At 38.3% G+C, this 25516-nt stretch overlaps 1 protein-coding gene across 1 annotated transcript in view; it reads right to left on the reverse strand.

Annotated features, from left to right (window-relative positions):
* INTS4 (integrator complex subunit 4) overlaps window positions 1-25516 on the reverse strand; it is a 121648-nt gene that overhangs the window by 78762 nt on the left and 17370 nt on the right. The window contains exons 3-4 of the mRNA XM_081241318.1: window positions 21988-22105; window positions 16113-16219 (exon numbers count right to left, since the gene is read on the reverse strand). Coding sequence (XP_081097444.1) covers window positions 16113-16219; window positions 21988-22105 — 225 coding nt within the window. The remainder of the gene's footprint in view (window positions 1-16112; window positions 16220-21987; window positions 22106-25516) is intronic.

A 25516-nucleotide genomic window follows, 5' to 3' on the forward strand; every position in this document is an offset into this window, starting at 1 on the left:
TTTGTCTAGTTTTCTACTTTATAAAATCAAATAGTGCCTGGCTTCCTTTGCTTAATATTATGTTTGTGAGAATCGTCCATAGTATGGCATTATAGCAATGGTTTATTCATTCTCATTACTGTACAGTATTCCATTTGTGTACACACCATAATCCATTTATCCTTTCTACTGCTGATAAATATTTGGGTTATTTCCACTTTTGGGCTATTCTAAATAATGCTCTCTGCTTATTCTTGAATGTGCCTTTTGGTATACATGTTCACATTTCTGCTGAATATACAGTAAGAAGTGAAATTGCTGGGTCATAGGACATGTATATGTTCAGCTTAAGATGATACTGCCAAATAGTATTCCAAAGTGGTTGTACTAATTGAACTAATTTACACTCCCACCAGTGATATGTAAATGTTCCAGATATGCCACATCTTTGTCGACCCTTAGTACTGTCAATCTTTTTCATTTTGGCACTTCTCACCACTATTTTTAACAAATTTTCAGTTATCTCTCTCTCAATCCTAGTCCACTGCTACTGAAATAAGCTATTTGCATAATGCAGTAACAGGAACTGAAAATACTTTAATGAAATGACTAATTTAAGGACTGGGCAAGAAATATGTAAGAAGAACCTGGGACATCTTATACCAAAAAGCAAGGAAATATCAAGGACTAATTGAGTCCAGATCAAAAGGACACAGAAGCCCATCTGTAGGGGTTCCCACTGTCAACATATATATGACACCAAAAGGAAGCAATCAAATCCAGAATGTAGGACATAAACAAGACCAATGATCCAGTTTCTTCAATAAATCTGTGGCAATTAAAGGAAAAACAAAAGGGGCCACTGTTACTGATTAAAAGAAATTCAAGAGACTATCCAAAGGTAATACACGCTAATCCAAAAAAAAAAAAAAAAACAACTACAAAAAGATATTTAATGCAATTAAAAAATTTTTAATATGAACTGGTATGAGATGATATGGAATAACTGTTAATAACTGCATCATGGCTATATTAAAAACATATCAGTTATTATCAGTTAGAGACATACTGAAGTATTTATGATTTAAATAACATGTCAGGGATTTCCTTTAAAATATTACAGCAGACTACAAAAAAAAGGGAAAGGAAAAAACATGAAAAAGATTGCAAAGCATAAATAATTGTCAAATTTATACCAGAAACTGGAAAGAATAAGTAAATCTGAAAATTTCCATATTATAAAGTATATATACATTGAAAAAAAAAGACCTAGCTTCAAATTTCAGCTCTGACTCTATATGTGTAACATTGATCAAGCAACTGGACCTCTTAGAGCCTCACTTTCCTCATTTATAAAGAAGGAACAATAATATCTGCCTTACCTAACTTATAGGTTTATCATAAGGCTCAAATAGGAATATAAATTAAAAAAAAAACTTTATATACTATAAAGCATAATATGACTATTAGCTATTATTACTATAATCTAAAATAATGAGATAACTGCATGTATTGTCAATACAAAAGAGTATCTTTAGATATTCCCTTCAAGTTCACAAAATAGTATCTTTGGATATTCCCTTCAAGTTCAAATTTTCCAGGATTTTCTACCCATAAATGAAATCACTGATTGAAATCACACAACAAGTTTCCCTCTTGCTCACTCTAACACTGGGACATACAGTCTCTGAAAGTACCCTAGTAATCACCCATCTCTCTCCTTGTGCCTTCACCAATTCCCTATTTTATAGGATAATAATGATTAAGTGATATGTCTAATAACGCAAACCTAGTGGAACAGTTGATACTGGAATCCAAGTCTCCTGACACTCCATCTAGAGCTCTTTTCCCTATCCAGCTTCATAAATAAATAATGTCATGATTTCTAAAACTTTGCTTACTATGTTCAGAGTTGGGCGTTTGAACCTTAAATACTTAAAAGCTCTACAATACCTGTTTTCTTTACATATATTTATATTGCTACTCTCAAGCATCACTATTCTCCAGACATGACGAACTGCTTGGGTTTCGAATTACTGCCTGATAAACATAGTGATACTAAATTAATACCCCCTTTTTTATCATCTTTATTGGAATACAATTGCTTTACAATGGTGTGTTAGTTTCTGCTGTATAACAAAGTGAATCAGCTATACATATACATATATCCCCATATCTCCTCCCTCTTGCGTCTCCCTCCCACCCTCCCTGTCCCACCCCTCAAGGTGGTCACAAAGCACTGAGCTGATCTCCCTGTGCTATGCGACTGCTTCCTACTAGTTATCTATTTTACATTTGGTAGTATATATAAGTCCATGCCACTCTCTCACTTCATCCCAGCTTACCCTGCCCCCTCCCCAAGTCCTCAAGTCCATTCTCTATGTCTGCGACTTTATTCCTGGCCTGCCCCTAGGTTCTTCAGAACCATTTTTTTTTTTAGACTCCATATATATGTGTTAGCATATGGTATTTGTTTTTCTCTTTCTGACTTACTTCACTGTATGACAGACTCTAGGTCCGTTCACCTCTCTACAGATAACTCAATTTCGTTTCCTTTTATGGCTGAGTAATATTCCATTGTATATATGTGTCACATCTTCTTTATCCATTCATCTGTTGATGGACACTTAGGTTGCTTCCATGTCCTGGCTATTGTAAATAGAGCTGCAATGAACATTGTGGTACATGACTCTTTTTGAATTATGGTTTTTTCAGGAACACCCAATTCTTATGATTAGCAAACCAGGCCACTGACACTTTGTGGAAGTAACATACACACATGCACACATATACAAAACTGAACAGGAAGATACATCAAATAAGTAAATATATTAAGGATAATACTGTCTAAGAAAGAAGTTACAAATACTAGAAAAACACTGTAAAATAAACACTATAGTGTTGGGTTTGAATTACAAGGAGAGATGAGAACATGATTTTTCTTACATACAGATATAGAAATAAAAATACAGATATATATGTTTGTATATGATATATATAAATATTACATTAGAATATATATATTTTATATATATATATATATGTATCTCCGCTAGCTCTGTCCACTGAGAGGGCCCAAGAGTAGCAACACCTCAACAGCAATGAGCACACTTAGTACCCAGAACTTGGTTTCAAGATAAAATTCGCCACTAAGAGGACCCAGGGCTTCTTGGAGAAAAGCTCATTCCAGGGGTAGACTAGAGAAAGTACAAGGTGGGCCTGAAATATTTTATTGTGCCAGAAGGAAATGATGCATTAAAAAAAAAATACAGTTGACCCTTGAACAACATGGTTTGAACTGAGTGGGTCCACTTATACACAGTTTTTCTTCAATAGCAAATACTACAGTACTATACGGTTCATGGTTGGTTGAACTGTGGATGTAGCACTATGGATACAAAGGAAGTGGGTATACTGAGGAACTGCATATATGGAGGGTCAACTATAAGTTAAATGTGAATTTCTGACTGTTCAAATGGTCAGTGCCCCTAACCCCCAAGCTGATAAAGGGGTAACTGTAGAGAAAAGTCAAAAGGACATAGAAGCCATCCTGAAGGGGCTCCCACCTGGCAAAATCAGGGAATTTGAACAAGATGAATAATGACAGTAATAGATTATAACATTGAATAAACAAGAAATCTGAGTCCATAACTGATATAAATAAATAAATTGAAAGTCTGAGGACAATTTACATAGTTTCAAAGTAGTAGTACCATGCCACAAAATACTTATTCATTTCAAAAAGAAACGGTAACTTTATAGTGAAGAAATCTGACAGACAACACCCTTAACCAAGTGATCAAAGTAAACATTATCATTAATGGGAACAAATCAAAATGGTGTACCGCTTAATAGGATGCAATGAGAACAGAACAGCATCAAGTCTGTGATATTCGTGCCAAAGGTGGAAAACTTGAATCTAATTATGAGAAAATATCAGAGAAACCCAAATTCAGGGATATTCTACAAAATTACTGTCCTATAATTTTCAGAAGTGTCAAGTTAATGAAATGAACTGAAGACTGAAGAATTATTCCAAATTGAAAAAGACTGGGGCTTCCCTGGTGGTGCACTGGTTAAGAATCAGCCTGCCCATGCAGGGGACACGGGTTAGAGCCCTGATCCAGGAAGATCCCACATGACCCGGAGCAACTAAGCCCATGCGCCACAACTAGTGAAGGCTGCACGCCTAGAGCAGTGCTCTGCAACGAGAAGCCACTGCAATGATAATCCCACACACCGCAAAGAAGAATGGCCCCTGCTCGCCGCAACTAAAGAAAGCCTGCGCACAGCAATGAAGACCCAACACAGACAAAGAAAAAATATTAAAAGCAGCAAGGGAAAAACAACAAATAACATACAAGGGAATCCCCATAAGGTTAACAGCTGATCTTTCAGCAGAAACTCTGCAAGCCAGAAGGGAGTGGCAGGACATATTTAAAGTGATGAAAGGCAAGAACATACAACCAAGATTACTCTACCCAGCAAGGATGTCATTCACATTCGACAGAGAAATTAAAACCTTTACAGACAAGCAAAAGCTAAGGGAATTCAGCACTACCAAACCAGCTTTACAACAAATGCTAAAGAAACTTCTCTAGGCAGGAAATACAACAGAAGGAAAAGACCTACAATAACAAACCCAAAACAATTAAGAAAATGGTAATAGGAACATACATATTGATAACTACCTTAAATGTAAATGGATTAAATGCTCCAACCAAAAGACAGAGACTGGCTGAATGGATACAAAAACAACACCCGTATATATGCTATCTACAAGAGACCCACTTCAGACCTAGGGACACATACTAGCTGGCTGAATAGATACAAAAACAAGACCCGGATATATGCTATCTACAAGAGACCCACTTCAGACCTAGGGACACATACACACTGAAAGTGAGGGGATAGAAAAACATATTCCATGCAAATGGAAATAAAAAGAAAGCTGGAGGAGCAATTCTCATATCAGACAAAGTAGACTTTAAAATTAAGACTATTACAAGAAACAAAGAAGGACACTACATAATGATCAAGGGATCAATCAAAGAAGAAGATATAACAATTGTAAATATTTATGCACCCAACATAGGAGCACCTCAATACATAAGGCAGTGTTAACAGCCATAAAAGGGGAAATCGACAGTAACACATTCATAGTAGGGGACTTTAACACCCCACTTTCACCAATGGACAAATCATCCAAAATGAAAATAAATAAGGAAACACAAGCTTTGAATGATACATTAAACAAGATGGACTTAACCGATATTTATAGGACATTCCATCCAAAAACAACAGAATACACTTTCTTCTCAAATGCTCATGGAACATTCTCCAGAATAGATCATATCTTGGGTCACAAATCAAGCCCTGGTAAATTTAAGAAAACTGAAGTCATACCAAGTATCTTTTCCAACCACAATGCCATGAGACTAGATATCAATTACAGGAAAAAATCTGTAAAAAATACAACCACAGGGAGGCTAAACAATACACTACTAAATAACCAAGAGATCACTGAAGAAATATAAGAGGAAATCAAAAAATAACTAGAAACAAATTACAATGAAAACATGACAACCCAAAACCTATAGGATGCAGCAAAAGGAATTCTAAGAGGGAAGTTTATAGCAATAAAATCCTACCTCAAGAAACAAGAAACACCTCAAATAAACAACCTAAGAGTACACCTAAAGCAATTAGAGAAAGAAAAACAAAAAAAAACCCAAGTTAGCAGAAGGAAAGAAATCATAAAGATCAGATCAGAAATAAATTAAAAAGAAATGAAAGAAACAATAATAAAGATCAATAAAACTAAAAGCTGGTTCTTTGAGAAGACAAACAAATATGATAAACCATTAGCCAGACTCATCAAGAAAAAAAGGGAGAAGACTCAAATCAACAGAATTAGAAACGAAAAGGGAGAAGTTACAACGGACACTGCAGAAGTACAAAGGATCATGAGAGAATACTACAAGCAACTATACGTCAATAAAATGGACAACCTGGAAGAAATGGACAAATTCTTAGAAAGGCACAGCCTTCCGAGACTGAACCAGGAAGAAATAGAAAATATAAACAGACCAATCACAAGCACTGAAATTGAGACTGTGATTAAAAATCTTCCGACAAACAAAAGCCCAGGACCAGATGGCTTCACAGGTGAATTCTATCGAACATTTAGAGAACAGCTAACACCTATCCTTCTCAAACTCTTCCAAAATATAGCAGAAGAAGGAACACTCCCAAACTCATTCTACGAGGCCACCATCACCTTGATACCAAAACCAGACAAAGATGTCACAAAGAAAGAAAACTACAGCCCAATATCACTGATGAACATAGATGTAAAAATCCTCAACAAAATACTAGCAAACAGAATCCAACAGCATATTAAAAGGATCATACACCATGTTCAAGTGGGGTTTATCCCAGGAATGCAAAGGATTCTTCAGTATACGCAGTTCAATCGATGTGATTATTAACAAATTGAAGGAGAAAAACCATATTATCATCTCAATAGATGCAGAAAAAGCTTTCGACAAAATTCAACACTCATTTATGTTAAAAACCCTCCAGAAAGTAGGCATAGAGGGAACTTACCTCAACATAATAAAGGCCATATATAACAAACCCACAGCCAACATCGTTCTCAATGGTGAAAAACTGAAACCATTTCCTCTAAGATCAGGAAGAAGACAAGGTTATCCACTCTCACGACTATTATTCAACATAGTTTTGGAAATTTTAGCCACGGCAATCAGAGAAGAAAAAGAAGTAACAGGATTCCAAATCGGAAAAGAAGAAGTAAAGCTGTCACTGTTTGCAGATGACATGATACTAAACATAAAGAATCCCAAAGATGCTACCAGAAAACTACTAGAGCTAATCAATGAATTTGGTAAAGCAGCAGGATATAAGATTAATGCACAGAAATCTCTTGCATTCCTATACACTAATGATGAAATATCTGAAAGAGAAATTAAGGAAACACTCCCATTTACCATTGCAACAAAAAGAATAAAATACCTAGGAATAAGCCTTTCTAAGGAGAGAAAAGACCTGTATGCAGAAAACTATAAGACACTGATGAAAGAAATTAAAGATGATACAAACAGATGGAGAGATATAACATGTTTTGGGATTGGAAGAATCAACATTGTGAAAATGACTATACTACCCAAAGCAATCTACAGATTCAATGCAACCCCTATCAAACTACCAATGGCATTTTTCAGAGAACTAGAACAAAAAATTTCACAATTTGTATGGAAACACAAAAGACCCCGAATAGGGCTTCCCTGGTGGCGCAGTGGTTGAGAGTCCGCCTGCCGATGCAGGAGACACAGGTTCGTGCCCCGGTCCGGGAAGATCCCACATGCCACGGAGTGGCTAGGCCCGTGAGCCATGGCCGCTGAGCCTGCGTGTCCGGAGCCTGTGCTCCGCAACGGGAGAGGCCACAACAGTGAGAAGCCCGTGTACCGCAAAAAAAAAAAAAAGACCCCAAATAGCCGAAGCAATCTTGAGAAGGAAAAACGGAGCTGGAGTAATCAGGCTACCAGACTTCAGACTATACTACAAAGCTACAGTAATCAAGACAGTATGGTACTGGCACAAAAACAGAAATAGCGATCAATTGAACAGGATAGAACGCCCAGAGATAAACCCACGGACATATGGTCACCTTATTTTTGATAAAGGAGGCCAGAATATACAATGGAGAAAAGACAGCCTCTTCAATAAGTGGTGCTGGGAAAACTGGACAGCTACATGTAAAAGAATGAAATTAGAACACTCCCTAACACCATACACAAAAATAAACTCAAAATGGATTAGAGACCTAAATGTAAGGCCAGAAACTATCAAACTCTTAGAGGAAAACATAGGCAGAACACTCTATGACATAAATCACAGGAAGATCCTTTTGGACCCACCTCCTAGACAAATGGAAATAAAAACAAAGATAAACAAATGGGACCTAATGAAACTTCAAAGCTTTTGCACAGCAAAGGAAACCATAAACAAGGCAAAAAGACAGTCCTCAGAATGGGAGAAAATATTTGCAAATAAAGCAACTGACAAAGGATTAATCTCCAAATTTTACAAGCAGCTCATGCAGCTCAATATCAAAAAAACAAACAACCCAATCCAAACATGGGCAGAAGACCTAAACAGACATTTCTCCAAAGATGTGCAGATTGTCAACAAACACATGAAAGGATGCTCAACATCACTAAACATTAGAGAAATGCAAATCAAAACTACAGTGAGGTATCACCTCACACCAGTCAGAATGGCCATCATCAAAAAATCTACAAACAATAAATGCTGGAGAGGGTGTGACTTACAACTTACTTGCACTGTTGGTGGGAATGTAAACTGATACAGCCACTATGGAGAACAGTATGGAGGCTCCTCAGAAAACTAAAAATAGAACTACCATACAATCCAGCAATCCCACTACTGGGCATATACCTTGAGAAAACCATAATTCAGAAAGAGTCATGTACCATAATGTTCATTGCAGCTCTATTTACAATAGCCAGGATATGGAAGCAACCTAAGTGTCCATCAACAGATGAATGGATAAAGAAGATGTGGCACATATATACAATGGAATATTACTCAGCCATAAGAAGAAGTGAAACTGAGTTATTTGTAGTGAGGTGGATGGACCTGGAGTCTGTCATGCAGAGTTAAGAAGTCAGAAAGAGAAAAACAAATATCGTATGCTAACACATATATATGGAATCTAAAAAAAAAAAAAAAATGGTCATGAAGAACCTAGGGGTAAGACAGGAATAAAGACGCAGACCTACTAGAGAATGGACTTGAGGACACGGGGAGGGGGAAGGGTAAACTGGGACGAAGTGAAAGAGTAGCATGGACATATACACACTAACCAAATGTAACATAGATCGCTAGTGGGAAGCAGCTGCATAGCACAGGGAGATCAGCTTGGTGCTTTGTGACCACCTAGACGGTTGGGATAGGGAGGGTGGGAGGGAGACGCAAGAGGGAGGAAGATATGGGGATATATGTATATGTACAGCTGATTCACTTTGTTATAAAGCAGAAACTAACACACCATTGTGAAGCAATTATACTCCAATAAAGATGTTAAAAAAAAAGACCCAACGCAACCAAAAATAAATAAAATAAAATTTTAAAATAAAAAAATATATACAATTTATGTATAAATAAATATACAGTATTGGGAAATAAAAGACCAAACACAGCCAAAAAAATAATAATAATTAATTAATTAATTTAAAAAAAAAGAAAAAGACTGATGAGATATGTTGACAATCAATGCAAGATGCGATCCTGAACTGGATTCTTTTCCTATAAAGGACATTGGAATAAATACTGAAATTTGAATGAGGTTTGAGGATTAAATGGTAATATGTTGATGTCAGTGTCCTGATTTTGATGGTCATATTGAGGTTATGAAGGAGAGTATCTTTGTTTATAGGAAACACAAACTGAAGTATTGAAGAGTAATGGGGCACCATGTTAGCAACTTAGTCTAAAATGGTTCACAAGAAAAGAAAGTTCTTTATTACTGTGCTTGCAATTTTTCTTCAAGTTTGAGTTTGTTTGTTTGTTTTTTTAAGGCCACACCACATGGCTTGGGGCATCTTAGTTCCCCGACCAGGGATTGAATCCGGGCCCTCGGCACCGAAAGCACCAAGTCCTAACCACTGGACCGCCACAGAATTCCCAAATTAGAGATTTTTTTTAAAAATGAAAGTTTAAATATACACAAAAAAGAATAAACTAACCATACTGTTTCATAAACATTAGAAAAATATTATATCATCCATAAGAATAAGTATACTTTAAGACCATAAAAAGGGGGTAGGTATAGCAGACTCATACCCACACAGGTGCAGAGAATGCCTGGAGGAGGTGTAGGAGGCTTTGCAAAGAAAGTGGATTTCATAACTTGTTTCCCCTCTTGTTTGAGAGGCAAAGCATAGTGGAATGAACACAGACTGGAACCAGACCTAGATCTGATTGTTGGAGCTGCCACTTAGTATCTATGTGGTCTTCACCAAGCCCCTTAAGTTTTTAGAAATCCTTACTTTGTAATAATAGGAATAATATCCCCTACCATGAAGTTTTATGGTGAGTGGATTAAAATGAATTCATTTAATAATTATTGTATGGAAAATCAGCTAATAGTGTCCCAGATATAATAGACATTCAGTAAGTACAAATGCCTAGCATAGTGCCTGGCACTTGGCATGTACTTTTAAAAAAACAACCTGCTTAAGAAGAGAGGGTAAACAGGTGGGGAAAAGAAGGACAGGTGGTTGCGAAAAATAGAAAACAGAGACGGGTCAGAGGTAAAAGTGGGCCAGCTGGATGAAACAGCCCTGCTGATCTGGAGGACACAAGCATGAACTTTCCAGTGATAGCTGTCTAATAAGAGGGCAGTCTGTCAGGAAAGGTACTCAGCACCTGTTAATGGTTCACATCAGAATGCTCCAAGGGGAAATTCCTGAACTAAATGGACCTGAACTTTCTGTGTGAAGCTATGTTCTACATGAAGTTAGACTAGGCAGGTAGACTTACTTAGAGGAGAGAACAAAGGAAACCTGGAGAGAAAGCTCAGGTGCAGAGGTTGGGGCTCTCAGAGAGGTACTGTCTCCTTATAAAAATGTCTCAATCAAGCATTTTAGATCAGAGTTAGTTCATGCCTCCAAGTTATTTAAGCTACAGAAATGTGAAACATATACTTTTTTTTTTTTTTTTTTTTTTTTTTTTTTTAGTGGTACGCGGGCGTCTCACTGTTGTGGTCTCTCCCGTTGTGGAGCGCAGGCTCCAGACGCGCAGTCTCAGCAGCCATGGCTCACGGGCCTAGCCGCTCCGCGGCATGTGGGATCTTCCCGGACTGGGGCACGAACCCGTGTCCCCTGCATCGGCAGGCAGACTCTCAACCACTGCGCCACCAGGGAAGCCCGAAACATATACTTTTAAGTGATCACAATGTCATGTATAGTAAGGGCTCAAAATTATCCAACAAAATAACACACTGAAACTGAGAAGTTAAGAGAAATTTCCAGATATGAAGCTGACAATGACTCTCTGTCACAGTTAATACAGCAAAGTTGTTCTTTTTTTAAAAAACTATTTTTATTTAGTATGGAAGCATCATTTGTCATAACTAAACTGTTAACTGAACCACCAGCCCCTGGCAGACTGCTGCAATTGTTACAAATACTTCATTTGATTTTCAAACAAACTAAAACATTCTAGTTCCTATTAGGGTAACCAAGGCAACACTGACGCATAACCAGCCTATTACTGCACACTGAATGTTAGCTCAAAAGAGATCATAAGTCTAAATCACACCCTCAGGGCAGCAATTACAGTTTTATGATGTCCTTCCCCCACAGGTCACTACTTACATCACGGCTATCATCACTAATAGCTGCCTAGTGTCTGCTCTGCAGATGATGCTATTTTGGTGTTATACCCAGGCCATTAAAGTGCCATCATTTCTCTATTAATGGAGTGAGTAAGCAAACCACATCCCTGATAATAAGAGCAATCCACGTCAAAAATAAAATAAGCTAAACCAATCAGTTTAAAACTATTGCTACAGGAAAAAAAAATCAATGATTAAGTACATCAAGAAAATCTGAGACTGAGGTTAAATAAGACAAAAATACCTTACTGACTCATTCAGTTTCAATATGGATATTTTTTTCTTTATTGGGAGGGGGAGGGAGGCAGCACACTGCACGGCTTGTGGGATCTTACGGCCCCGACCAGGGATTGAACCCTGGCGACGTCACTGACAGAGCTGAGTCCTAACCACTGGACCGCCAAGGAATTCCCACCAATATGGATTGTTTTTAAGCACAGATAAAAATTCAGTGTACTTAGCAATGGAAATGATTCTAACAGACAACCTCTCCTAACAAACAACACATAATATCTGTTTGGGTAGTATTTGATAAATGTTAAAATGCTGTATGTTTCTATCTTTTGCCTTAAGAGCTTGATGTTTTGATACTTTTGCCACAGAATTAAAGGAACAGAAAAGAAACAGAGAATGGAAAAGAAGGTGAGATGGAAACAGAAAAACAAAGTATTAAACTAGGCTCTAAGGAAGCCATATAAGCAAAAATAACAAGATATTTGTTCTTCTAGAAAAATCTTCAGATAGGAAAGAAAGCAGAAGACCTCTAATTTCAGTTGTGCGAATCCTACACAAGAAAAGACTTAGTAATTTCCTGGCCAAATCTAAATCTCATCATCTATCAAATGAGGACTAGCTGTACAATGTACCTCACAGGATTACTAACAGGATAAAATGAGATGAATTTTGAAACGTTAAGAGTACCCAAAAGCATGACTTTCTTCCTACTGTGAAACAAAAAATATGGCAGATTCACATCTTACATTTTAAAAATATATAAAGGAGCAATATGAACTTCAAAAAAATAATAAGGATAAAGGACTTCCCTGCTGGTCCAGTGGTTAAGAATCCGCCTTCCAATGCAGGGGACGTGGTTCAATACCTGGTCGGGGAACTAAGATCCCACACGCTGTCAGGCAACTAAGCCCGTGTGCCATGACTACTGAGCCCCCACGCTCCTTTTCTTTTCTGTCAGGTCAGCAGAAATAGCCTCTTTTCACTTCTGATTCTAATAATTTGGGCCTTCTTTTCTTCCTTTCCAAAACTAAAGGTTTATCAATTTTGTTGCTCTTTTCAAATAACAAGCTTTTGGTTCTCTGATTTTTCTCTAATGTTTTTCTACTCTTGATTTCATCAATTTCTCCTCTAGTTTTTTGTATTTCCTTCTTTCCGCATGCTTTATATTTAGTGTGCTCTTCTTTATACAGCGTCTTAAGGTGGAAGGTTAGGGTACTGGTATGAGATCTTCTTTTTTACTATAGACACTAATTACTATAAATTTCCCTCTCAGCATGCATTAGATGCAGCCCAGTTTTGGTATGTTGTGTCTTCATTTTCACTCATCTCAAAGTATTTTCTAATTTCCCTACTGATTTCTTCTTTGACCCATTGGTTAAATAGGAATATGTTGTTTAATTTCAACATATTTGTGCTTTTCCTAATTTTTTTCTGTTACTCATCTAATTTCATTCCACTGTAGTTGAAAAACATACTTTGCATTATTTCTATCAAAAGAGTGAATGTTATTGTATGTGAATCATATCTCAAGGCACACTGTATGGCAAAAATCAGAGACAAAATAGCATTAGGCAATAGAAACAGTAACTGTAGCTATGAATCATAGTTTTATTTATGTGAATTTGCAAAACCTTGTGACAGATCTGCCATTTCCAGGTAGTTCAAATTTTTACCCTATTACAAATGGTGAAGAAATGTACAAAAACTCCATATGAGAAACTGGAAAACATGAAAAGCTCATTATCAAGAGAGGACATACAAATGAAGAACAAATATGAGGTCTCACTAGTAATCTTTTAAAAAGGAAATTAAAAAAAAAGAAACGCCATTTTCGTCCTACCAAATTAACAGGTTTATCTCTTGTTTAAATTTTAATCTCTTGTTTAATATCCAATGCTAGAAAAACAGGTGAAATTAGGCACTCTCATATACTGTTGATGGGCATATAAACTGGAATACTTTGGAAAACAATTCGGCAAAAGTATCAAAAGCCTTACAAAACACTCTAAGTGCTTTCATCTAGTAATTCTACTGTAACAATCTATGTTTAGGAAATAACCCTAAATACAAAAAATACTTTAGACTAATCACATTCACTGTACTATTATTTACAATTTTACAAAATGGCTACAATATAAATGTCCAATAATAGGAGAATAGTTAGGACAAACTATGGTTTAATTACTGGACAAAATATCATGCAACCATTAAAAATATTTATAAAACATTTACAATATAAGGAAAATACTTTTGTTACATTAGTGAAAAAGCAAAATTGAACATAGAATATGATTACAGCTACATGTGTAAAAAGAAAAGCAATCAATCTGTATACAGAAAAAAAAAATCAGAAAGCATACATCAAAAGACCAATAATAATGGTTGCCTTTATAATGGTTGAGTGTAGTTCTTTCTTTATACTTTTTAGTATCTTTCCAAAGTTCCATGAGTATAAATTTTTATAATAAAAGGTTTATTTAAAACAAATTTAAGAAACTGTTATTTCAAGCAGAACAATCCACTGAGTACGACGCCTCTCTCACAAGCACAACCTCCCAGGTATATATATACTCTCACATGGGAGATACACTTACTCTCTCAAACACATAATCCCTAGTTTTTTACACTTAAGCTTTTAATACTGTACTTCTCAAAGTGTTCTGGGTTTGTTTATTGTTGTCATTGTTTATTAAGATAAATGAAATACTCTTTCCTGGGGTTCAGAAATGGCTTTCTAATTCCATGAATATAACCCTTCCACAATTCAAACATATGTCTCCTTATAGTCTCAAAATAAATTTATCAAAAAGATTAAAACTAAAGCCAATTGTCAGAACACTCTTTGACATAAATCACAGCAAGATCCTTTTTGACCCACCTCCTAGACAAATGGAAATAAAAACAAAAATAAACAAATGGGACCTAATGAAACTTCAAAGCTTTTGCACAGCAAAGGAAACCATAAGCAAGATGGAAAGACAGCCCTCAGAATGGGAGAAAATATTTGCAAACGAAGCAACTGACAAAGGATTACTCTCCAAAATATACAAGCGCTCATGCAGCTCAATATCAAAAGAACAACCCAATCCAAAAATGGGCAGAAGATCTAAACAGACATTTCTCCAAAGAAGATATACAGATTGCCAACAAACACACGAAAGGATGCTCAACATCACTAATCATTAGAGAAATGCAAATCAGAACTACAATGAGGTATCACCTCACACCAGTCAGAATGGTCATCATCAAAAAAATCTACAAACAAGAATGGACTTGAGGACATGGAGGGGGGAAGGGTAAGCTGGGACAAAGTGAGAGAGTGGCATGGACCTATATACACTACCAAATGTAAAACAGATAGCCAGTGGGAAGCAGCCGCATAGCACAAGGAGAACAGCTTGGTGCTCTGTGACCACCTAGAGGGGTGGGATAGGGAGGGTGGGAGGGAGACACAAGAGGGAGGGGATATGAGGATATATGTATACGTATAGGTGATTCACTTTGTTATACAGCAGAAACTAACACAACAATGTAAAGCAATTATACTCCAATAAAGATGTTAAAAAAAAAAAAAGTAAAGTCAGTTCTACAAAGTTTAGGAACTGGTGTTATGCACAAAAGACAGCTAATAAAAAGCTCCAAATTAAGTCAAAAGGCACAACTGGGCTTCCCGGGTGGCGCAGTGGTTGAGAGTCCACCTGCCAATGCAGGGGACACGGGTTCGTGCCCTAGTCCGGGAAGATCCCACATGCCGCAAAGCAGCTGGGCGCATGAGCCATGGCCGCTGAGCCTGCACGTACGGAGCCTGTGCTCCGCAGCGCAAGAGGCCACAACAGTGAGAGGCCCACGTACTGCACCCAAAAAAAAAAAAAAAAAGCATAACTAATGTACATACAATTTTTTATAATCAGATAAAAAAAATTTCCGAAACACTTTTGTCTAGTTGGTCTGTTTACTGAGGCAACAAAGTATCATAAAAAGAATATGGGCTTTGGAATCAGAAAAAGGAGTTTATGCCCTGGTTCTGCAACTTCCTAACTGTGAAAACTTGGGGAAACTAAACTTCTCCAACCTCAATTCCCACCTTAGTAAAAGAGGTATAATAGCACTTCCCTAAAGGACTATGAGGAACAAATGAAAAACTGGGTACAAAGTACCATAATAAGCAGAGTACATATATTAGGTACAGGATGCATGGTAGTTCCTATGATTATTTTCATTTCTTTTGGGAGGATGAGGAAGTTCATTTTATAACAAGTTACTCAACTTTATTCCTAATCCAACATCAAGAAACAAAAAAATGAGGCAGCTCTTTAAACCATTAAGAGTCCTTGGCAATTCTCAGTTATAGATTTAGGATGGAGGTAAGCAGATCTTACAGCTCATATCACCTCTCCAGATAATGCAAAACTGTTCAAGAAAGATGCAACCCTGTGTCTAACGATTATATTCTTACCTTGCAGGCTACATCAACTAATCGCATCTGGATAGCTTGATTGTCTGGGAGTTTAGTGCCAATTGCAAGCAAAGTGTCCAACAGCTGAGCTAGGACTTGATGAGACTCTAGAAAGGAAGATGGAAAGTTGGGTTTTAGAATTTCAGAAGGAGATCACTATAGAAACTAAATTTACTTGGGTAAAGAATGTAGATTTTTATCAGCTGGGTTCTACTATTTGATCCCTGATTCCCTTCAACTAAGTTCCTATAGGGATCATGTCTAAAAATTTGAGTCCTCCACAGGATGGCACATAGTGCTCCAAAAATGTTTAGTGCTTGACTAATTCAAGGGCTTTTCATTGCCTTCAAGATAAAGTCTAAATTCCTTAGCAGGGCATGCATATATACATACATACATATATACATACATACATACATACCAGTCCCGCCATGATGTCTAGCCCGCCCTACTTTTCTAGCCTCATCTCTTTCAGGTCTCCTCTAGCACCCTTTTCCCCAATTACTTATAATTTGCTCAGGCCAACTTCCCTACCTAGAATGCCTTCATCTACATCCAACTCCATTTTCAACCCTACTCCCCAGGGAGCACCTACTAATCCTGAAGTGTCACCTCCTGTATGGTGCTTTTCCTTCTTCCCCTAAAAAAATTGACCATTTCTTCCTCATGCTTCCACTGAATCAGCTGTAACACTTTACGATACTTATTTATTTGCATATCAGACAAAACCAGGAGACTGAAAGATCCTTAAGGGCAAGGACTGTGCTTTATTCACCTTTGTATTCTCAGAATCTAGCGCGACTCATTATATGCCCAACAGATGCTTAATAAATGGGCAAACAGCCAATTCTAAGTGAATCACTATCAATCACCTTAGCCAGATTCTCTTCTCTGTCTAAATTCTCTTCTTTGTTCCAAAATGCGGCTCTTATAATGCTAGTGGTATACAAGAGGATTTAGGTGGCATTAGGAAAATCATTTTTATATTAATAACCTTGTAGAGGCATACCTTGTTTCACTGTGCTTCACTTTATTGCACTTTGAAGATACTGTACTACATTTTTTACAAATTGAAGGTTTGCCTCAACCCTGCATCCAGCAAGTCTATCAGTGCCATTTTCAACAGCACTGCTCACTTCATGTCTCTGTCACCTTTTGGTAGTTCTTGAAATATTTCAAACTTTCATTATTATATTTGTTATGGTGATTTGTGATCAATGATCTTTGATATTACTATTGCAAAAAGATAATGACTCACTAAAGGCTCAAATTATGGTTAACATTTTTTAGCAATACAGTATTAAGGTAGTACATTCTTTTTAGACATAATGCTATTGCACACTTAATAGACTACAGTATAGTGTAGACATTACTTTTATCTGCACCGGGAAATCAAAAAACTTGTGTGACTTGCTTTATTGTGATATTCACTTTACTGTGGTGGTCTGGAACAGAACCTGCAGTATCTCAGAGGTATGCTTGTACATATTTTAATGAACAAAATAAAAATTGCAGTTATTATGTTGATAACATTAATTTCCCTTTACCTTTACTAATATAGTCTCTTTAAATTAATTTTATTTAACTAAAAAATAATTGTCCACTTAAAAAATTAAGTAAACCATATATAGATGTGAAACAAATATGTCAAAAATGGTATGATATATAAATGACTAAAGCTCAGAAAACACTGGTTAAATCACCTCTTACTAAGACTTCCAGTAAAACACAATAGATTGAACACATCTGTTTATCACTAATTCTTTCCTAAAACCTCATTAACATATAAGCGTAAAGAAATTTAAAAGGTATAAACTTACAAGGACAAAGAAAACAGGAGAAGAAAGGTAAAAAGATGAGAAAAGTCAACAAATTTTTCAGAGACAGAAAGCAGTTAAAAGTCTATGGCAGGCTTCCCTGGTGGCGCAGTGGTTGAGAGTCCGCCTGCCAATGCAGGAGACACGGGTTCGTGCCCCAGTCCGGGAAGATCCCACATGCCGCGGAGCGGCTGGGCCTGTGAGCCACGGCCGCTGAGCCTGCACGTCTGGAGCCTGTGCTCCGCAGCGGGAGAGGCCACAACAGTGAGAGGCCCACGTACCGCAAAAAAGAAAAAAAAAAAAAGTCTATGGCAGCTCGGTGCTTTGTGACCACCTAGAGGGGTGGGATACGGAGGGTGGGAGGGAGGCACAAGAGGGAGGAAATATGGGAATATATATATATATATATATATGTGTGTGTGTGTGTGTGTGTGTAGCTGATTCACTTCGTTATAAAGCAGAAACTAACACACCATTGTAAAGCAATTATATTCCAATAAAGATGTTAAAAAAAAGACTTAGTATGCCAAAAAATAAATAAATAAAAAAAAAAAAGTCTATGGCAAAACTGAGAAATCTAATACTAAATGCCTACTGAGGAGGGTGTCGCGACAGAGCAAATAAATTCTAGCCATACGCCCAGAAAGATTCAGGAACTGTAGATTTTAAAAAAGACAACCAAAAAACACCCCAAAACAGGGATGAAGCAGGGATTTGTTTGAAGGGTCTATAAGAAGTAGTTGGACCCCTGTCTCCTTCCCTATCCTATATAACCAAGTGACCACTGAAATAGGAGGTTTGTTCTCTATAAAAATTAGGACGGAAAGAATCTAATTTGGGGAATACTAGGTGAGGACAGGGAGGAAATATAATAAAGAAGAGAAGATTAAGAGATAATCAACATATTGAAAATGAGACTCCCTCCCTCTCCCTAGCTCCCTTCAGTTGCTTTGGCTAAAAAAAAAACCATAGCAGCCAGGCATTTCTCTGTCTTCCTAGCAGGAGAGTCAAAAGCTGATGGGTCCCACAGAAAAACAGCAAAAAACACTAATATTTAGCAGTCCTCCAAAGACATAAAGGATCATCTTAGAGTGGAGCCTACCAGCTGACTCTATTCTTTATTCTGCTCCTCTGCAGTTATTCCCACCATTCAATCTCCCAGCTCACTTAATGTTCTGCCTCAGTTATTCTACTATTGATTCCTTTTAGTGCATTTTTCATCTCAGTTATTGTGTTGTTCATCACTGTTTGTTTGTTCCTTAGTTCTTCTAGGTCTTTGTTAAACATTTCTTGTATTTTCTCAATCCGTGCCTCCATTCTATTTCCGAGATTTTGGACCTTTACTATCATGACTCTGAATTCTTTTTCAGGTAGGTTGCCTATTAACTCTTCATTTATTTGGTTTTGTAGGTTTTTACCTTGCTCCCTTGTCTGTAACAGATTTTTCTGTCGCCTCATTTTTTCTGATGTATGGGGCTGTATTCCTGCCTTACTGGTTGTTTGGCCTAAGGCGTCCAGCACTGGAGTTTGCAGGCAGTTGGGTAGAGCCAGGTCTTGGTGCTGAGATGAGGACCTCCAGGAGACCTCACTCCAATTAATATTCCCTGGGGTCTGAGGTTCTCTGTTAGTCTAGCAGTTTGGACTCGGCACTCCCACCAAGGAGCTCAGCCCCAACCCCCGTTCTGGGAACCAAGATCCTGCAAGCCACGCAGCATAGCAATAGGGGGGGGGAGAGAGAGAGAGAGAGAGAGAGAGACACACACACACACACACACACACACACGCGCGCGCGCGCGCAGTACAGGGGCTTCCCTGGTGGCGCAGTGGTTGAGAGTCCGCCTGCCAATGCAGGGGATACAGGATCGTGCCCCAGTCCGGGAAGATCCCACATGCCGCGGAGCGGGTGGGCCTGTGAGCCATGGCCGCTGAGCCTGCACGTCCGGAGCCTGTGCTCTGCAACGGGAGAGGCCACAACAGTGAGAGGCCCACGTACCGCAAAAAGAAATAAAAAAAAAAGGAGCAGTACAATAACAGAAATAAAAAATAAAATAAAATTAGAAAAACCAAAAATATATTACGAAAAATATAAGTGAAACAACTACAACAAGGTGAAACAGAACCACAACAGAAAAAAGAAAAAAAAGGGGGAGGGGGGGAACAAGCCAAAAGGAGCAGAATAACAAAATATAAAGAATAAAATAAAATTAGAAAAATAAAAATATAAATGAATCAACAACAACAAGGTAAAACAGAAACACAACCTAAAAAAAAAAAAAAACAAAACCCTTGGCTGTGGGGGCAGAGCTTAGGCAGGGGCCGAACTTAGGCGGGGGTGGGGTTTAGTGGGGGGGAGCCTAGGCATAGCACCTGTGGGGAAAGGCAGCACGGCCTGAGGGGGGCCCTGGGGTGCAGAGTTCGGAGTTCAGAGGTAAGGCCCTGGGTGGGGGGGTGTGGACAGAGCTTAGGCTCAGCACTGCTGGACCTCCGAGGGCGGAGGATTAGGCCCAGGACCTCAGCAGGCTCCCCATGGGCCCAAGTGGGCAGGGAAATGCTGGCTGTGCTCCCTTCCATTCCTCCCCTCTCCCGAGGGTCTCTCCTGTCCCTGTTGATCCGCTAACCATGGGTGGGCCCCACCTGGTCTGGGAACCCCTCCCCTCCCCCCAGCATCCCATCTCCACTTCTCCTTCCCCCTCACTCCCCAACATGTCCTACCCAGTCACTCGGGGGTTCCTACCGTCCCCTTCGATGTCTGTGGTCCCCCACCAGTGCCTGGTAGGTGCCCTAGCTGTGCAGAGATGCAAACTCCGTGTCCTCCTAGTCTGCCGTCTTGACTCCGCCACCATCAAATTGTTTTATGATAGTAGTAGGAATATTTTTTAAATTTCTCCCTAATGTCATTACACTGGCATTTCAATAAATGCCAAAAATTTTTTTAAAATATATTTTGATTGTTTCCTGTGAATTAAAAGTCTTGGGTCAAAATTCAATACAGGTAAAATTTAAAGTTGCTTCTAACAAAATAAAAAATTCTCAACTTCAACCCATGGGCCACTTATATAAGATATTTGTTATCATTAAACAGTTGTACAATAAGTGAATTTAGACTGTCTCAAGTTCACTGGACCTTTATTACTCTCATAACCTCAAGTTGATAGACTAAATGTTGTCCAATATGTAAATAATCATATTTGTTTAAATATGTATACCCTAAAATGAAATAAAACTATTTTTTGAAACTACAAACAATTCAAACAAAACTATAGTACTTTCAGGAACAGCCACAAAGGATTTCATTTTATTTAATTTTAGAATAAATATCAAGGCAATGAGGCACTAACCCTATAAGAAAATCTTGTACATAAATAAAACTAGATAATCAAAAAAATTTTTTTAAGGTAAAATAGTTTTCCTTTTCACCTAAACACTGAGAATAATTTTAGTGGGCATCAACAAGGAACAAACAGAAAAGGCAACAACATATGAGACTTGGGAGATGTTGCCTTTATAGGAAGTAAATTGTGGGGAACCCCATGACCAGGGCAGCACCTCCCACAGTTTCTGAGTTAGTAGGCACAGTCAACAAAACATCAACTCTGTCACATATTATGTAACCTTGTATGTGTAACAAGTTAGTTAACTTCTCTGAGCTTCAGTTTCCCAGCCTATAAAATAGGGACAATAGTATCTACCTTATGTCATATGTAAACTACCTTAAGTATATGGCAATTAGTAGAGATCAATAAATGATAGCTATTAAGAGACAAACCTGTATTTTAACTCTAGTATAAATATATGTACATGGTTTTATTGAATCATCCTCAAATTCCTTTTCAATAACCACCAACACAACAAAATTTTGTTCTACATTGTATACAAAAGGAACTAAAGATTTCTGGTCTAATTATACAGCTTTTTCTTTTTTTATGGCCACACTGTGCAGCATACAGGGTCTTAGTTCCCCAACCAGAGATCAAACCCATGCCCCCTGCAGTGGCAGCTCAGTCCTAACCACAGGACAGCCAGGGAATTCCCTATATAGCTTTTAAATTGCAACTTACTTTCATTCTGCAGGATGTTAATGGCATCATCCATAATGCAGTCTGGTGAAAATCCTGCAGTCTTTGACAGTAAACCCAACAAGGATGCAATTTTCAGTCTCACAGATGGATCATTCTCCTGAAACAAAAGAAGCTATTGTTACATTGATGCTCTACTCTCAGGAACATGGGAAACTAATATTTCAAAACAGAGTCAACAAGTATTCTTAAGCTTTATTTCTGAAAAATTAACTTTATATGTTTTGGGGGCAGAAAGTTTTTCTCAATCTGTATGTTACACCTAAATACTGCAAAGTGAATGGGAAGCTTCCTGATGTCATTAACTTCTAATGAGAAGTGTGCTTTGGGGATTAAAAGTAACTTTCCTCCACTTTGCAGTCACATTAGACATGAGTTGCAGCAACTTGGACCACCAACACTGCCAGCACTGGGCACTCAACATTGCTGTCAGCACCACTGTTTTTGGAGCCCTCAGAAATTGGGTGCTGCAGCTACTACTGCTATCACCAGAAAGAAGTTTTCGTTCTACCTGTGTTTTTTTGGATCACCAGATCCTGATCAGAAGTCTGGGGCAGGTGATGGGACTTCCCAGGTGGTCCAGTGGTTAAGACTGTGCTCCCAATGCAGTGGGCTCAGGTTCAATCCCTGGTCAGGGAACTAGATCCTGCATGATGCAACTAAAAATCCTGCATGCAGCAACAAAGATCCTGGTGCCACAAGTAAGACCCGGCGCAGCCAAATAAATAAATAAATAAATGTTTTAAAGAAAAGTCTGGGGCAGGTGAATCACTGTCTGGGTCTAGGTCCTGGGTCTGGGGTCCAGGGCAAGAGAGACTAAGAAATGAGTTAGCATGGCCCATTTAGCCTCTATATCGGGAGGTGGTCTCTAATTCGCACCAAGATTCCTATGGTGAGAAATTTCCCCCAAAGACAGAAAGGAACATGTCTTTTTGTTCATCACCATATCGCAAGTATGTAGCATAATATCTGGCGCTAAGTAGACAGATGTTCAATAAACATAGGTAAAATGAAAAAAAAAAAGTACCTTGCCAACGCTAAGATTAAGTAAGCATTTCTGTCCCAAGGACAAAATTACTTAAATGTACGCTCAGAAGATGAATTGCCTTCTAGATGTGACCCCAGTTTCTAAGGTGGTAACTGGGCACAACAAGAAGGCCTGAAGCAGGAGAAGGGACAAAAGATATGCAGTCAGAAGACCCTGAATCCTGGCACACCACTTACCATATGTTCAACCTTGGGAAAGTCATTTTCTTGGGAACTTAAGCTGTGGAGTGCAGCAGAAGGAGAAAGGGCTTTGAAATCAGCCAGATTGAGGTGTGAAGCCTGGACTCACTATGTAATAGCCGTATGTCTTGAACAGGCTAATTAACTTCTTAAGCCTCATCTGTGAAATGGGGCTAATAACAACCTCAAATGGCTACTGAGAGGAAAACAACTCACACAGAAATGGGCATACAGAAGGCAATCAAATATTAATGCCCTTCCTTGCTTCCTCTCTGATCATCATTCCTTTCATGTGGAGGGTAATAAAACCTGAACTGAATCCCTATGAATATGGTACTCCGATAGGTACCATAAAGAGCAAATAAAAAACACGTGAAAAATAAGGATGCAATCACCAAGCCCAGAATATGGGAAATTTCACAGGGTAAAATGCCTGGTTTTTAAACAATAAATATCATGGGAAAGAAAAGGTGGTGGGGGGAGGGAATGCTATAGATTAAAAGAAACTGAAAAGGACAGCTAAACTAACCAAATGCAATGTGTGAATCCTGCTCAAACAAACCAACTGTAAAAAGACTTTAAGACAATCAGTGAAAGCTGAACATGGACTAGGTATTATACACTATTAAGGGTTGTTGTTAAGTGTCATTTTTTTTAAGTCCTAAAAAAAGTCCTAATTTGTTAAACACAGATAATTGTTTATAGGTAAAATGATATGTTGCCTGGGATTTGCCCCACCCCCAAAAAAGTAGGGGAATGCACCAAACAAGAAGAGCAAAATGTTGATAATTGTTGAAGCTGGATAAGGAACACTGGAAGGCTCGTATTATTTTCTCTCCTTTTGTGTATGTTTGTAAATTTACAAAAAAAAAAGTTAACTTTTTAGAAAAATCACATGAAAGTACTTATTCTATCTAAAATGCAAATTAATTTACTCATTCAACAAACATTCAAGGAGTATCTACTATGTGCCAAGCATCAATCTAGCTGCTGGGGATACAATGGTGAATAAAACAGAAGCAATCCCTGCTCTCGTAGCGCTTATATTCAAGTGGATAAGACTGGCGAAAGAGGGAATCCTCTGGTGGTCCAGTGGTTAGGACTTGGTGCTTTCACTGCCATGGGCCCAGGTTCAATCCCTGGTCGGGGAACTATGATCGTGCAAGCCGTGTGGCTCGGCCAAAAAGAATAAAAAATTTCAAAATAAAGACTGGCAAAAGAAAATATGTAATTTCAGATGGTAAGCATTCTGAAGAAAAACGACGTGTGTAAGAGGTTAAAGAGTAATGTGGAGAGGCTATTATAGACAGGACAGTAAGGAAAGTCCACTCTAAGGATATGACTTTTGAATGGACACTTAACTGAGTGAGACAGAGAGCAATAGGAAGTTTTGGGGAAGCAGCATTCCAGGCAGAAGAATATTGCAAACCCAGAATATGGAAGATTCTAAAATGCTGCATTTAAGAATGCATACGTATCTGTTACAGTGATTCTCTCCAGAGTAATCTCTGGAGAGTGTATTTTGTTTTCTAACTTTTTTATTTGCAGAGGCAAGTCTCATTCTTTATTTTATACACTTCTATACTGCTTGAATTGTTACAATAAATGCTACAGTTGGGGTTTTTAAAAGAATGTTAAATTTAAAACTCCACACAAACACTCATAACCCTTCAAAAGCTTCCAGTTTCCTACGGAAAGAAGCCTGAGCTGCTGAGCACGCCACAACGGCCTGCCAAGACTGTCCCATATGTCAGCTCCCACAATTCCCCACCAGTGATGTCATGAGGCTTCAAACTTCTGTACTTCTGCTCAGATTGCTCCTCTGCCTAAATTGCTCTCCCTGCCTCCCACACACACTCCCTCCTGCCCCTCAGGTGTCAGCAGCCCCAGGAAGTTTGTCTCTGATGCCTGAACTGGACAAGAGTGCCCTTCCCCTTGGACCACCCAAGCAGCCTGCTGCAACCCTTTATCATGCCCCTCACCAGTGCACTGTGTATTATCACAGTGTATTATGTGATTGTGTCTGCTTCCCCAACCAACCTGTGAGCTGCTTAAGTGACAAGCAGAATGCCCAGAAAGCACTTCGTACATTCTGATAAAAATAAAGGGAAGAGTAAAGGAAAAGGAAAAGCCACGTGTCCTACTTAATTCACTCGGTGAATTAAATAATACATCCATCATCTGTTCAACAGGATTTCCTGAGTACTTACAAGGAGCCACTGTGTTTGGCCATGGGGATACACTGCCCTCATGGAACTTTAAGTTTTAATGGGCAAGGCAGACA

Source organism: Mesoplodon bidens (genome assembly GCF_964165515.1).
Source record: "Mesoplodon bidens genome assembly, chromosome: 7".
Taxonomy (NCBI): Eukaryota; Metazoa; Chordata; class Mammalia; order Artiodactyla; family Ziphiidae; genus Mesoplodon; species Mesoplodon bidens.